At 57.5% G+C, this 12,791-nt stretch overlaps 4 protein-coding genes across 4 annotated transcripts; 3 read left to right on the forward strand and 1 right to left on the reverse strand.

Annotated features, from left to right (window-relative positions):
- Positions 1–428: 428 nt before the first annotated feature.
- On the forward strand, positions 429–3,851 carry GGS23DRAFT_606010 (P-loop containing nucleoside triphosphate hydrolase protein; the record flags this gene model as incomplete). The annotated part of the gene is made up of 4 exons (XM_051519853.1): positions 429–638; positions 715–814; positions 1,564–1,775; positions 1,809–3,851. 4 exons carry the CDS (start codon positions 429–431, stop codon positions 3,849–3,851), a joined length of 2,565 nt encoding a protein of 854 aa, XP_051370442.1.
- Positions 3,852–5,844: 1,993 nt separating this feature from the next.
- Positions 5,845–8,333, reverse strand: GGS23DRAFT_129191 (FAD/NAD(P)-binding domain-containing protein). Its single transcript, XM_051511147.1, has 5 exons — positions 7,596–8,333; positions 7,359–7,516; positions 7,071–7,300; positions 6,604–7,006; positions 5,845–6,467 (listed from the first exon to the last, which is right to left on the reverse strand). The coding sequence occupies exons 1-5, from the start codon at positions 8,204–8,206 to the stop codon at positions 6,028–6,030; spliced, it is 1,842 nt and encodes a 613-aa protein (XP_051370443.1). The 5' UTR covers positions 8,207–8,333; the 3' UTR covers positions 5,845–6,027.
- GGS23DRAFT_129224 (uncharacterized protein) lies at positions 8,154–9,229 on the forward strand. Its single transcript, XM_051511148.1, has one exon. The coding sequence runs from the start codon at positions 8,461–8,463 to the stop codon at positions 9,019–9,021; it is 561 nt and encodes a 186-aa protein (XP_051370444.1). The 5' UTR covers positions 8,154–8,460; the 3' UTR covers positions 9,022–9,229.
- Positions 9,230–9,383: 154 nt separating this feature from the next.
- Positions 9,384–11,133, forward strand: GGS23DRAFT_129275 (uncharacterized protein). Its single transcript, XM_051511149.1, has 3 exons — positions 9,384–9,461; positions 9,515–10,271; positions 10,452–11,133. Exons 2-3 carry the CDS (start codon positions 9,816–9,818, stop codon positions 11,025–11,027), a joined length of 1,032 nt encoding a protein of 343 aa, XP_051370445.1. The 5' UTR covers positions 9,384–9,461; positions 9,515–9,815; the 3' UTR covers positions 11,028–11,133.
- The last annotated feature ends 1,658 nt before the right edge of the window (positions 11,134–12,791 follow it).

Here is a 12,791-nt window from a genome sequence, read left to right on the forward strand (position 1 = left end):
GTGACGATGACGGTGATAGGGATGGTAGCAGTGCATGTATAGGTATATGGCACACGTGAGGACAAGTTAGGTATGTTGCAGGAGACGGGACGGACGGCCGAGGGGATATCCATACCCATTCGATAACCCCAGACCAATGGCGGCTCTCTGCAAGCATTGCTCACGTCGGGTCAGGAGTGTGGTATGCATGCCGGCCCTTGCATACTGCGTAGATAAGGTAGACATGTTAGGGCTACGCGACGAGTATTCACATGTGCAAGAGTATGTGGCATACAGTATAGATTCCTCACAGATGTACTGTGTAATTATCGAGACCTCTTCTCTTGACTGGCCCTATTCCGTGTTGCCCCATAGTTATACCTACCTCGTGCCCTTGGCATTACCGGCAGCGTTGTTCACCGTCACCACCCTCCGTTCGCTATTTCGCGATGAAGCCGTCGTGGGGGCTATTCGCCAGCGCTGCAGCCGGAAACGGCTTGGGGGGCATGCACATGGCACTGCTGCCGCCGATTCCTCTGTACCGGCGCCTGCTGCGGGCACACCGGAACCACCTGCCGCCCGCGATGCGCGTCCTCGGCGACCAGTTCGTCAAGGCCGAGTTCCGCGCCCACCGGAACGTCGACAACCCGGTGCACCTGGTACGGCCTAGCCCACCCGCGCGCGCGCTGAGTGCTGATACGGCAGCACAGAGACTGATGATGGCCGCCGGCGCAGGTCGGGTTCCTCACCGAGTGGCAGCTGTACGCCCAGCAGCTCGAGGGCGAGTCGTGGGCCGGCGCGAAGCTGGATCCGGCGAAGATAGAGAAGATGAGCGGTTCGTCGCCCACCCTGCCGAGCCGGCGGCCCGCTAACGAGCGTCTCTTGTCAAAGACCAGCAGATAGGGCAACTGTACGAGCTTATGAAGGCCATCCGGGACAGGAACAGCGGCGACGCGGACGATTGAAGATCCGTCCGCCTGCCTGTCCGTTTATCTCGCCACGAGGGATGGGTAAGGCCGCCGAGAGGCATGGCCAGATAGGTATGAGGATGTTGGTGGATCATTGGGACTCGTTAGGGTCGGTTGTATATAATACCTCTCTGTCCCGTGAGCTCACTAGCATAGACAGCCACGGAGGTCACGAAGACTTGCTGGCGGCCGAGGTCGTCTCGGGAATACGATATACCCCGGATATGAACGCACGGCATGTCTTGAATTCTCATAAGTGGTGCCTACCTATTATCTTAACAGCTTAACAGTAGGATGCGTAGTGTAAGATCGCACCAAGAGAAAGCCGTTATCCTTATACCGGGCTTCATATACCTACCTCCCTACCAATGTAAGTAAGTGTTACTTACATGACCATGCAAAAGAGATCAAGATACGAATAGCAACCTGTCCGAATATACATTATATACATATTTGTCTTAGTACGCATACATAGATACCTGTATGCGTATACTGTGGTTTATTTTCTTATCGACTTTCTTACACGTGACTTGACTGTTCCAGTTGTCAGATACGTAGGTAAATCCACCTACGACTTTTTCCATTTGCATCAGCTCTTCGACCTCGGACCCAACAGCAATCGTGAAAATGGCTGAAGATGGGCACCGGCCTAAGAGACGTAAGACAAAGGCGGCAAACGATCCGACTGTGGTGAAAATCGGGGATAAGACCATATCTCTCAATGCATATCTAAACCCGCAAGAGAAGCCCTCAGAGCGACCACCCTCTGAACGGCCGCAGGATGCCACACATGAGCAATCCCAACAGGCAGAACCTGCTAAAGAATCTGTGCCCGAATCCCGAAAAATAAAACCACCTAAGCCCTCTTCAAGCAAAGGTGACCCGTCACTCTTCAAGTCCCGTCAAAAACTGCCGATATGGGTCCACCAGGACGAAATCAGAGCCAGTTTGAGAGCCGACAATGATGTGCTCGTTGTCGTCGGCGAGACCGGCTCAGGCAAAAGTACTCAGGTCCCTCAATTTCTATGCGACGAGCCTTGGTGTCGGAAGAAGAAAGTTAGGGTGAAATCCGGTATCGTGAATGTGGGCGGCATGATCGCCATTACGCAACCCCGGCGAGTCGCGGCGACTACGCTAGCCAGCAGAGTATCTCGTGAGATGGGTACACCACTGGGAGCATCGCGAGAGGGGCCTGTCGGGTACTCGGTCAGGTTCGACCACAGCATCCCAAAGGGGGCAAAAATCAAGTTTCTCACCGAAGGCATGCTGCTTCAGGAGCTCCTACGGGACCCGGACCTCCGTCAGTACAGCGCCGTGATCGTTGATGAGATTCACGAGAGGAGCGTCGACGTCGATCTGGTTGCCGGGTTTCTGAAGCAGATCCTATCGAGCGATAAAGCTGGCCGGGGAGGTATACCCCTAAAAGTCGTGATCATGAGCGCGACAGCAGACGTGGAGACAATTCAAAATTTCTTCCGTCCCCAGGATTCGGGTCTGTCCGTCAAGTTGCTTCGTATCAAAGGACGGCAGTTTCCGGTGGAGGTCAAGCATACGGACAAGCCCGTCCCGGACATCCAAGAGGCCCTCCTCAAGAGGATCTTCGACATTCATCTACACGAGCCGCTACCAGGTGATATACTGGCCTTCCTCACCGGCCAGGAGGAGATCGAGGCCGCCCAGCGCCTCATCGAAGAGTACAGCGCGACGCTGGCCTCCGACGTGCCAAAATTACTAGTCTGCCCCCTATTCGGTCAACTCTCGATGCAGGCGCAACAAGAGGCATTTCAACCCGCTAAGAAGCGCTTCACGCGAAAGGTGGTTCTATCAACAAATATCGCCGAGACGTCCGTCACCGTCCCGGGCGTCCGGTACGTGATCGACTGCGGGAAAGCCAAAGTCAAGCAGTTCCGCTCGACATTAGGAATGGAGTCACTCTTGGCGAAGGCAATCTCGAAGTCGTCGGCGATACAGCGGACGGGCCGAGCCGGTCGCGAGGGGCCAGGCAAATGCTACAGGCTTTACACTTCGGAGACGTACGATTCGCTCAGGGATGCCGACCTGCCCGAGATCCTCCGCAACGACGTACTGGGCGCCGTCCTCACGATGAAGGCACGCGGCATCAACGATATCCTCTCGTTCCCACTCATGGACTTCCCCGATATCGACTCCGTCGAGAAGGCGCTAATCCATCTCCATTTTCTGGGGGCGCTGGCCGACGACGGCAACATCACGGAAATCGGGAGGAAGCTAGCTCTGTTCCCGGTTTCGGCGCCGTACGGCAGGGTGCTCCTCGCCGCGAGCGAGCCCCAGTACGATTGCCTCCTCGAGGTGATCGATATCATCGCCTGCATCACGTCGGGAGAGAACATATTCCACCAGCTGCAGTCGGAGGAGACGAGGGAAGAGGTGGAGGAGTACCGCAAGGAGCTGTTCCGGCGGGAGGGCGACATCCTCACCTACCTGACGACGATGCAGCGGTACGCCTCCGAGAACGCGGACCGGACGGAGTGGTGCAAGCGGCGGAAGATCAACGTGCGGAACATGAGGCAGGCGCTGAACATCCGCAAGCAGCTGCGGGGGATCTGCGCGCGGGAGAAGCTGCTCGCGGAGGCGCCGCCGGCAGACCCGCAGCCGTTCGAGCCGACGTCGCCGGAGCGGGCGCGGGCGCTGCTGCGGTGCTTCATGCGTGGGTTCGGGACCAAGTGCGCGCTGCTCGCGCCGGACTCGAGCTACGTGACGGTGCAGGGGAAGCACGTGGTGGCGGTGCACCCGTCGAGCGTGCTGCACGGGCGCAAGACGGAGGCCATCATGTTCCTCGAGCACGTCTTCACGCAGCGGAGCTACGTGAAGAAGGTCAGCGCCGTCCAGGCGGACTGGATCGTCGAGGCCATCGAGGGGAGGTGAGAGCAGTGGTGCGGGCTAGGGTATCTGTAAGGAAGGGATGGGAGGCAGAAGGAGGGCAGAGAGATAGCTCCGATATGATGCTTGACGGCGGGCGGTCCGCGGCGACGGGATATCCAGCTCCACCGTCTCTCTTACGAATCCAGACGCAGTCGCGAGATGCTATGGCTCGCTCGCTCTGCTGGAGACAGCTGTGACTACAGGTTCCAACGAGACTCATCACACGCTTCGTGCTCCCAGCTTAACTCCCAAGATGTAGGTACTCAACAAAGGCTAGCTAGTCTCAGATAACACGGCACTCTACGCCTCGGGGGGGCGGCACTTTCAGCCGTTAACAGAGCTGGCTGGCGGTTTCAATGTCTTCGTACTGGCGGGGAAACTAAAATATACCTGCCTATAAATCGGGAAAGGGGCATACCCTTTCCCGAAGGCGTTTACGGAAACAGGTTACTACACCATATCACCCACCACCTATAGCGCAGGCATAACCAGACCGACAAGTAGGCAGGTGGCAGTATACCTACCGCATCGCGCAGGACGCGCGTAGACGTGGCCGCCCTTCAGCGCAACTTAGCCCCCCCTCCCCCCTCCCCCTTCTCTCCTCCAGCTCTCTGCCCGCGTAGGCACACACCTCCCTCCCTGCGTCTGCGTGGCCAGGACGCCGCATGCGTGTCTCGCGCGGCGATTCTCGCCCTCCTCCCCCGTCGTATACCGCCGTATGGGCGTCGAGCCCGGCTGCGCGGGTACGCGCTAGCGCTGCGGCACGCGACCGGGGGGGGGGGTTTTTTTAGGGGAGGGCAAAGGAGAGCTCGCGACCCCCTGCGGGCCTGGTTTGCTTGCTTGCTGCACGTACCTACCTACCTAGATAAGAGGCCGGGTCGCGAGATAGGTTGGTAGCAAATCGGCCGCCGCCGGCCCGCCTTGGCGCCAACGTGACCGCCGCGCAATGCGAGGCCGAGCCAGGGGGGGCGGGGGGCGAGGGGGGCTGAGGGCGAGCTGAGCTGAGCCGAGCTAGGCTGGACGAAGTAGCTGTAGGTAGAAAGAAAAGAAAAGGGGAAAAAAAAAAAGCACATCTGGCGGCGAGTTGAACTAGCTACCTACTAGGTAGGTAGGTGAATAATCCACGCGCCTCCTCGCCACACGCCCGGGGCGACGAGGGAGACAGACAGAGAGAGAGGACGAGGGCAGGGGCGCAGGGTCCGGCCGCGAGAGCGCAGCAGCCCGCTGCGAGCGCCGACACCCACCGCCCTTTGCACCGCAGACTCAGGGCGCGCGCCGGCCAGCCGCGTCGGTCTCGCGACGGACCGCATCGTGTCGCCGCGCTCGGCCGACTCTGCCCTGCCCTCCCCCCCCCCCCCCCCCCCCTTTTTTTCCCTCTACGCACCCCGAGAACAAAAGAACAACCGCTCGACCCGAGATTAGCAAGGAGAGAAGAAGAAGAAGAAAGAAAAAGAAGCAAAGTCTCACGTCCCGCCGACCTGCCTACGTGTACGCGCATGCGTGCGCCACCGCCATGCGTGTCAGCGTGCGCGGGAAGCGCAGGGGGGGGGGGGGGGGGAGCCAACCTCCATCCCTCCTACCCGATCCCTCGGATCGACTGTCGGCTTTCTTTGGGCGGGGGGCAACTTGCCTACCAGATGGCGCAGACGTGTGTGTGTCTCAGATGCAAACATCCAACGTCTGTAACTCTGTGGGTAAAAAGCAGGGAGGTGAGGTCCGCCAGTCTTACGGGACCCCCCCTTCCCACGCCCCCTTTTTTCCTCAACTCTCCCCGCGCCTTCGCGCCCCCTCACTGTGGTCTACTAGCTCGTAGCCATAGTCTGTAGACGGACCTAGGCTGGGCCTGCAGAAGACTAAGTGCTGAGCTAGATATTAATCCGCCTACGTACGAACGCGCGTATTCGCTAAATAGGAGGGGGAGATAAATTGCCGTAGTGAACAGGGGCGAGTCTATAGTGCCTGCGTATATGTGGATGGCGGGGAATATGCACCGTTGGATGCTGGGTACACAACCCCCCTCGGTTGGAATGCCTACCTATCCGCTTACTCCTCCGCCCCTTCCTTCTATTTCCCTTCTATTTCCCTTCAACTATAACGCCGGGAGCCTTCGTGACATCGTCATCACAGCCTGTCCACCCATCGTGCAAGCCTCGCGCAGCTCACTTGCCTACTCGCTGACTCACCACCTCGCGGGCCGATCCGCCTCCTCCTCGAGGTACCATGTTGGGTCGGCGCACGGGTCGAGCTCTCGAGTAGAGAATCCGTTACCGAGGTACGCGAACCGGTTCTCCGAGCCATCGTAGGTGTACTCCCAGTCCTCGCCCCGGAAGCGCTCGAGCATGTGGAAGAAGTGCAACCGGCTGCCCGGGTGCAGCGCCGTCACGGGCCCGGTCTCCTCCCCACCCTTAAACCACGACCGGCACGGCGCTGCCCACGCCGTCCGCGGCATGAAGGCCGCTACGTGCGCCGCGTAGTCTGCGACCGCAGCGCCCGACGGCGCTAGCGCCCTGATCCCTTCTGTCTGGCACTTGCTAATCACCCGCGCGATGTACCGCGCAATATGCTCGCTCAGCGTGAATACGCTGCCGTGACCGATGGGCGCGTTGGGACCTAGGAAAGCTGAGGGTTGTGAGGCACGAGAACCGTTAGTTCGTTATTTAAAGGTAGGTAAATAGGCAGGTAGACGGGTAGGTAGGTAGGCAGCCAGGCAGTGTCTTTCTACGAAGAGCAGCTCGTGCAGAAGGGCCTAACTCACTAAAGTAGTTGGGCACTCCAGCGAGAGCACAGGACATGTAGCCCTGGGGCGTCTCCGCCTTCATGATGTCCTGCACATTGCCCTCTCTACCAACGAGCGGAAACCGTGGTGCGAAAGAGTTGTCGAAGCCCGTCGCGCAAATGATAGCGTCTACCTTGATGACCTCGCCCGACTCGAGCTGGATACCCTCGGGCACGATAGCGGCTATCGCTTCCGTAATCACTTCGGTGTTCGGGGTCCTCAGAGCTTCCAAGTAGCCCGGCGCCGGGGTGATTCTGCGGCACCCCAGAGGGAATTTGGGGATCAACGCCTCGCAGAGCTTCTCGTCTCCGCCAAGGAGCGCCGTCATATACTGGACTACCTTGCTCGCTGCGAACACTTGTGCCGGACTGCCGTTGAGAACCTGCGTAAGCGAAACCGGCATTAGCGAGAGGCTCCGAAGCAAGTCTCCGTAGGCGTGCACACACCAGAGGGAAAGTGCCGTTGATATCCCGCTCGATTGTCTTGACAAATTTATGGTAGAATTCGGGATCCAACTTGAATTTCTCGATCTGCCGCTGGGAGAAGTTCTCCTTTTCGTCAAGCTCTATCTCGCTTAGCACGCTCTTGGCCGGGCCTCCTAGCATCGTCATCGACGTAATGCGTGGGGGGATCACCCATGTTGGGGTGCGGATAAAATGATAGAGCTTTTTGGTTTCTTTGAGAAGGGGCTTAGCTGAGGTTGCTTATGGGGGAAAGAGGCGGACCTAACTGACTGGGCTGGATTGCTGGCAGAAGTTGAATGCCGGATGACCCGTTGCCGATCAGGGCAACGGTCTTGTTGGCGTAGCAGAAATTGCTGGGCCAGCTAGCAGTATGCACCACGTCACCTCGGAAGCTCTCTCTATCTGGTATGTCCGGCCATTTCGGATGGCTAAATACAGTCCCGGGTTAGTTACACCTATGTTGTGTAGATAGCAGCGGAACTGATGGCAGTTGTTCATCTGTCTTACTTGAGAATGCCCGATGCGTCGATGAGGAAGTTGGCTTGGTCCCTGAATTCGGTACCCGTGTCCAGGTTTAGGACGCTCACGTCCCAGAGTCCGCGGTCCTCATCCCACCACGCGCCAACAACCTTGTGTCGTGTCTTGATCACGTCCATCATATGCTCTTCCTCGCATATACGGCTTAGATACTGCTCGATCTCGGCCGAAGAGGAGAAGAAATTCGACCATTCGGGGTTTGGCCTCCAAGAGAACTGGTAATTATGGCTCGGCACGTCACATCTGCATCCCGGGTAGCGATTCTCGAACCAAGTACCGCCCACCTTTTCGTTCTTCTCGTAGATGACATGTTCGTAGCTGGATAGGCTTCTTCGAAGGGTTCGTACCATATTGATACCACTAGCACCCGCCCCGATGCCCACGATTCTGACATGTTTGGCAGTCCCGATGGGTTCCTCTCGAACGGTGTAGGGTGGGGTTCCTGCCACGCTCCCGTGGGTGTCAGCGCCGTTGCTATGCCTTGTGCTATGACTTGGCCCTTGTGAGCCTCTACGGCGCGTCATGTTTGAAATGGTGGAAAATGGAGAGGCCCAGCGGTGTAGATTAGCAAGCTTAGCCATCCTATATTGTGCTTCGAGGAGCTCGACGGGCTTTATAGCCAAGATCGATCAGCCACGACCGGCTTATTGGGCAAGGCGAGTATAATTCCGTGCCCGTGGCACAGTGGCGAGACAAGCCCAGCTGAAAACTAGGTCAGGATCAACCAGGGGTGGTGAGTGTATAGTTGAGACGGTAGGTGAGCTTGAGTAACGGGAGGTTGCGTATCTCGGCCTACCAACGTGGGTAGGAGAAAAGATGTCCCCCGGCGGCCCTCATGCTTTTGACCAAAGCACCTGGCCGATACCTAAATAAACAGGTGCTCGAGTTGGCAATCTCCTTTCTCTGCCCCTCCTCGTCCTCGCATCGCATCCGGCTGCGGCGGCGGGTCGCGCTCGTGAAGCTCTCTGTGCCTCCCTGGTTCGTGCTTGCATCCGAACGAGGATATCAAGCATCCTCTGCCGGGAATTCGCTCCCCCATCCCTCCCTTAGCCCCCCTGGCCACAACGTTAGAGGCCGAGCGATTGTAACCGGGCCCGAACTCTCTCCTCAGTCTTTGGCCACGGGACTTCACACGATGGCCAGCGTAGAAAGAGATAGCAGGTCCCGTGGCGATGGGGCCAATGACGAGCCGCATGGTAGCATGCCTGTCCCTCTATCATCGGACGGCTGTCGTATTTCGTCCAACCACATCCAGACCCCACCAGTCTTTCTCCCATCCCAGATTGGCGATTGCGTCGAGGGGCGCAATGGTACTGCATTGTACCTTGACGAGACGGACGTCTGTCCCACCAGGGGGGGTGCGTGTGTTCCGCGGAGCCGAGCGGCACGGCGGTAAGAGGCTGAAGCCATCCGGGAAGAACTGGCCCGGTCTGATGTGATATGGAGAAAACGGCGTGCGTGTGGAGGAAGAGCCTGGAACGGGGTTTGGTTAGGCGATACTTGAGTGTTGAACAATCAGTCTTGCTCTATGCACCGACCTGGTAGGTACCTACCTAGGTACCTAAGGCACATTAGGCCCGCTAGGAAAGATGCTTAGGCCGGTATGTAGGTACCTAAGGTAGGTAGAGGTAGGTACATGCCTGGTAGGTATATTATACCTACAATACTCCCGCAAGGCACATTCCCGATATTAGTAACGACTGATAACCTCCTTCTTCCCTATGCGCCAGACGCGTTCGACGGTTGGGTACGTACCTGGGCTAAGTGATGTCAGGAGGCACTACAATTACTATAGGTAGGTACCTACCTCATGGTGTACCTCTCTAAGGTAGGAGGGTAAGTGAGGCTACTCCTGCAGGTATCTAACCTCATGTACCTAACGTAGATAGGTACCATGGAAACTACCTCCAACCCAGCAAGAGAAGCCAGGATTTGGCAGCGGACCAATCTCGAAGCAACTTCCCTGCGTCGAGTGCCACGCATTAGGTAGTACGTACGTAGGTACACAGTAGGGTCCCTCGCCTGCAGAGCACTAGAAGTTTGAGTGGCTGAGGCGTATAGGAGGCAGGCCTGCCAGACCTTTACTACTACAATGTATCGGTTTTTTATCGCCTTCGCCCGCTCCCTTGCCCGCCTCACTCACGGTGCCGCACAGGGGAACCGAGGTGCCAGCGCGCCTGTCTCGCGAATATGTCTACAAACTTCTCCTTCTCATTCGCTGGCGATGACATAGAGGACGAGGGAGAGCCAAACCCCGCCGGCGCCGTCGGCCGACCTGCGCAACCACCACCGCGCCCGGCTAGTGCCTTTCCCGTGGTGGGGAAGCCCTTACTCCCGCCGACCGCCCACAGCCTAAAGCAGATGCTGTCGCAATTACCGTCCAAGATCGCGTATAACCTACTCGATGTCTACCTCGACGACGGCGAGAAGATCCAGCTACCGCGACGGGAGCTGTGGGATGTCCGGGTCCAGCTCATGGCCGAAGACGGCGGGGCCGGTACCGAGCCCGGGCTAGGTAATCACGACGTGAAGACGGGTGTCTACGAAGGCGGATTCAAATCCTGGGAGAGCAGCGTAGATCTTGTCAAGGCCTTGCTCTCCGCGGACTTTCTAACCGACGTCGACGTAGCACTGAGGATTATCGAGGTAAGTTCTTGTGTTTGCCGGACGCGCGGGCCCTCGTCGGAACTGCTACCAACGAGAATTCTCTAGCTCGGCTGTGGCACTGCCCTGCCGTCGTTGGCTCTGTTCCAGCAGAGTCTTAGTCTCGATGCACAGAACCGGGCCTCCGTTCTGTCCTTGACATTAGCTGACTATAACCCAACCGTCTTGCAATTGGTAACGTTGCCCAATTTCATCTTGTGCTGGGCACTTCATCATCGCACGGGCACGCCGATGCTGGCCAGCGCCCTCTTTTCGGAAGGCGAGCTCGAGTTAACTCCCAAGGTCCTCCGTGCCTTCGAAGAGTTCCTTTCGGCCCGTAACATCTCACTTTCTTTCTTCTCTGGCGCGTGGTCGACCGAGTTCGTCGACCTCGTCAACCCCGATAGGATACCCCTAGCGGGAGATGACCTCAAGCACGGGACAGTTATACTCGGGGCGGAGACCATATACTCCCCCTTCTCGCTCGGCGCCTTCACGCAGACCATATTCTCCCTCATGGCGCAGGAGAGGGCGCGCGGCCACGCGGCCGAGGCTTTGGTAGCGGCCAAGAGGTTATATTTCGGCGTGGGTGGGTCGCTGGACGACTTTGTCGCCAAAGCCAGAGAATTAGGTGTTCAAGTCGTACAGCTGAGCGAGGAAACGAAGGGGGTGAATCGTGGCGTAGTTCATTGCAGTCTTCCTCCCAGACAGCTCTATGCGACGCAGAGCGATGCGAGCGCTAGCGGAGTCGCAAGGTGAGATTGGGGGCCGGGACTTGCTCGTCGATGTCAAGGAGGAGTCCTGTTCAACCAGAAAGGATGTACGTAGGCAGTACTAAAACTAGTGTTGGGAATGGCCCCTATCCAGACTCATCACAGCACTGAATATACATACTAGTGCTGCTCGACGATACAGCCAAGGCGTGTGATCTGTCCTGGGCTAGACTATGTCTTTGTCAGACACCATAGCGCTAGTGCAGCCTAGGCCGGTGGCAGTGTCTACATACGTCCAGAGACATGTTTGTGTCCCAGACCCCAGGCCGGGCCTTTGTCTCACGCCTCACCCGTTTGTGATGCCCCTCGGGGAGCACATCCTCGTAGATAGCCCTGACTGCCTGCCCTGGGTATCGTGGCCTAACCATGGGGGAAGCTCGTGGCACTAGCTGACCGATCGATCGGTCGACCCCGACGCGTTCGCGCCACGCATGTCTCTCTTTTTCCCACTGCTCATACATAAGTAGGTAGGTAGGCAGGTAGGCAGGTAGGTAGGCAGGCAGGCATGTAGGTAGGCAGGTAAATAGGGAGGCGCATTCTGAAGCGATCTCTATCTCTCGGCTGAGCATACCGCCGTCGTGCTCGCCCGCGCCTGGGATCGACTGCGCCCGGACGGCGATGCCGCTGCCATCACACGCACGTCGTGTTGCGGATCGAGGCAGGGCGTCAAGCCGGATTTCGACGAAACGACGAGCGGCGAAAAGAGGCGGTGGTCTGGACGATGATATTCCATCTTGTTTGAGCTGGTGGCCAATTGCCCAAGTCTGCTCTAGCCAAGTTGGGTGCGCAGGTGCGGTGGTGCTATCTATAATACTCATAGAGCACTTGACTGAGACTTATCTCGGTTTGCTACCTACCTTGGGTAATGTGATTCCCTGGACCCCCTTGAGATTGCATAGCGGGGCGTCCGGGGAAGTAATGGGAGGTCGAGTTTTGGGCCGAGTTAGAGCCAATTCATGCAGGAACCTACGAGCAACCACGGCGCGGTTTCTTTAGCGAAATTGCCACCGCTGCCCGTCCCCGGCCGGCCCTAATGCTGGGTACCCGTCCTGGTTGCACGACGCCAGATCCTGCTGCAAAACACTCCGAGCGAACGTGAGGTACTCTGATAGGTACCTACCTCTACCTCTACCTAATCTTGTATATCCGTATTATACATAGGTACGCTATCTTCGTTACCTAGAGGCAGGCAGGTACCTAAGCTATGGGCGAACGTGCACCGCGACACGGACGTTATACCTTTCCACCCAAACATATGAGTACCTATGAATACTGCCTTGGGTACCTACTCCCTATTCTGTCTCCGGTTCAGATACGCAGGTCTCGCAATCTAAGCTCGATCCACCCGGCATGTTTATAGGTAGGTACTCATATGTGTGCGTACTGTAGGCGCATTAGATCCGGTTAGTCCCCACGGGCGTTAATTATTACTACTACTACTACTAGATCCGGTTAGGCACCTAACCTACGCTTAGGTAGATAGCTTCATATTTCTCTCCTTACTAGAGTAGTAGTCCTGTGATATATTTGCTCTCCTTGGGAATCTAAGCCAAGAACGAGGAAGGGGACCGTATGTTCTCTAGCACCTAGATGAGGCTCTCTGCGCAGTGACGGGCGCAACCCAAGGATTCCCCATCCGTGGATGCAGATATTCTCCATTGCTGGGGGACGATGGACGGCTGTCGGTACACTACAACCCACCTATACGGTACATACAATGTATTGACCGCCGCCCGACGTTGTATGGGCG

The sequence above is a fragment of the Durotheca rogersii genome (assembly GCF_024521655.1).
Source record: "Durotheca rogersii strain YMJ 92031201 chromosome Unknown GGS23scaffold_16, whole genome shotgun sequence".
NCBI lineage: Eukaryota > Fungi > Ascomycota > Sordariomycetes > Xylariales > Xylariaceae > Durotheca > Durotheca rogersii.

Coding starts and splice junctions, on each gene's coding strand:
- GGS23DRAFT_129224 (XM_051511148.1), top strand. CDS start 8,461: ATGCTTTTGACCAAAGCACCTGGCCGATACCTAAATAAACAGGTGCTC.
- GGS23DRAFT_129191 (XM_051511147.1), bottom strand. CDS start 8,206: ATGGCTAAGCTTGCTAATCTACACCGCTGGGCCTCTCCATTTTCCACC. Junction 7,301..7,358: donor TCTGCCAGCAATCCAGCCCA/GTCAGTTAGGTC, acceptor CCCTTCTCAAAG/AAACCAAAAAGCTCTATCAT. Junction 7,007..7,070: donor TCAACGGCACTTTCCCTCTG/GTGTGTGCACGC, acceptor TCGCTTACGCAG/GTTCTCAACGGCAGTCCGGC.
- GGS23DRAFT_129275 (XM_051511149.1), top strand. CDS start 9,816: ATGTCTACAAACTTCTCCTTCTCATTCGCTGGCGATGACATAGAGGAC. Junction 10,272..10,451: donor TAGCACTGAGGATTATCGAG/GTAAGTTCTTGT, acceptor TATAACCCAACC/GTCTTGCAATTGGTAACGTT.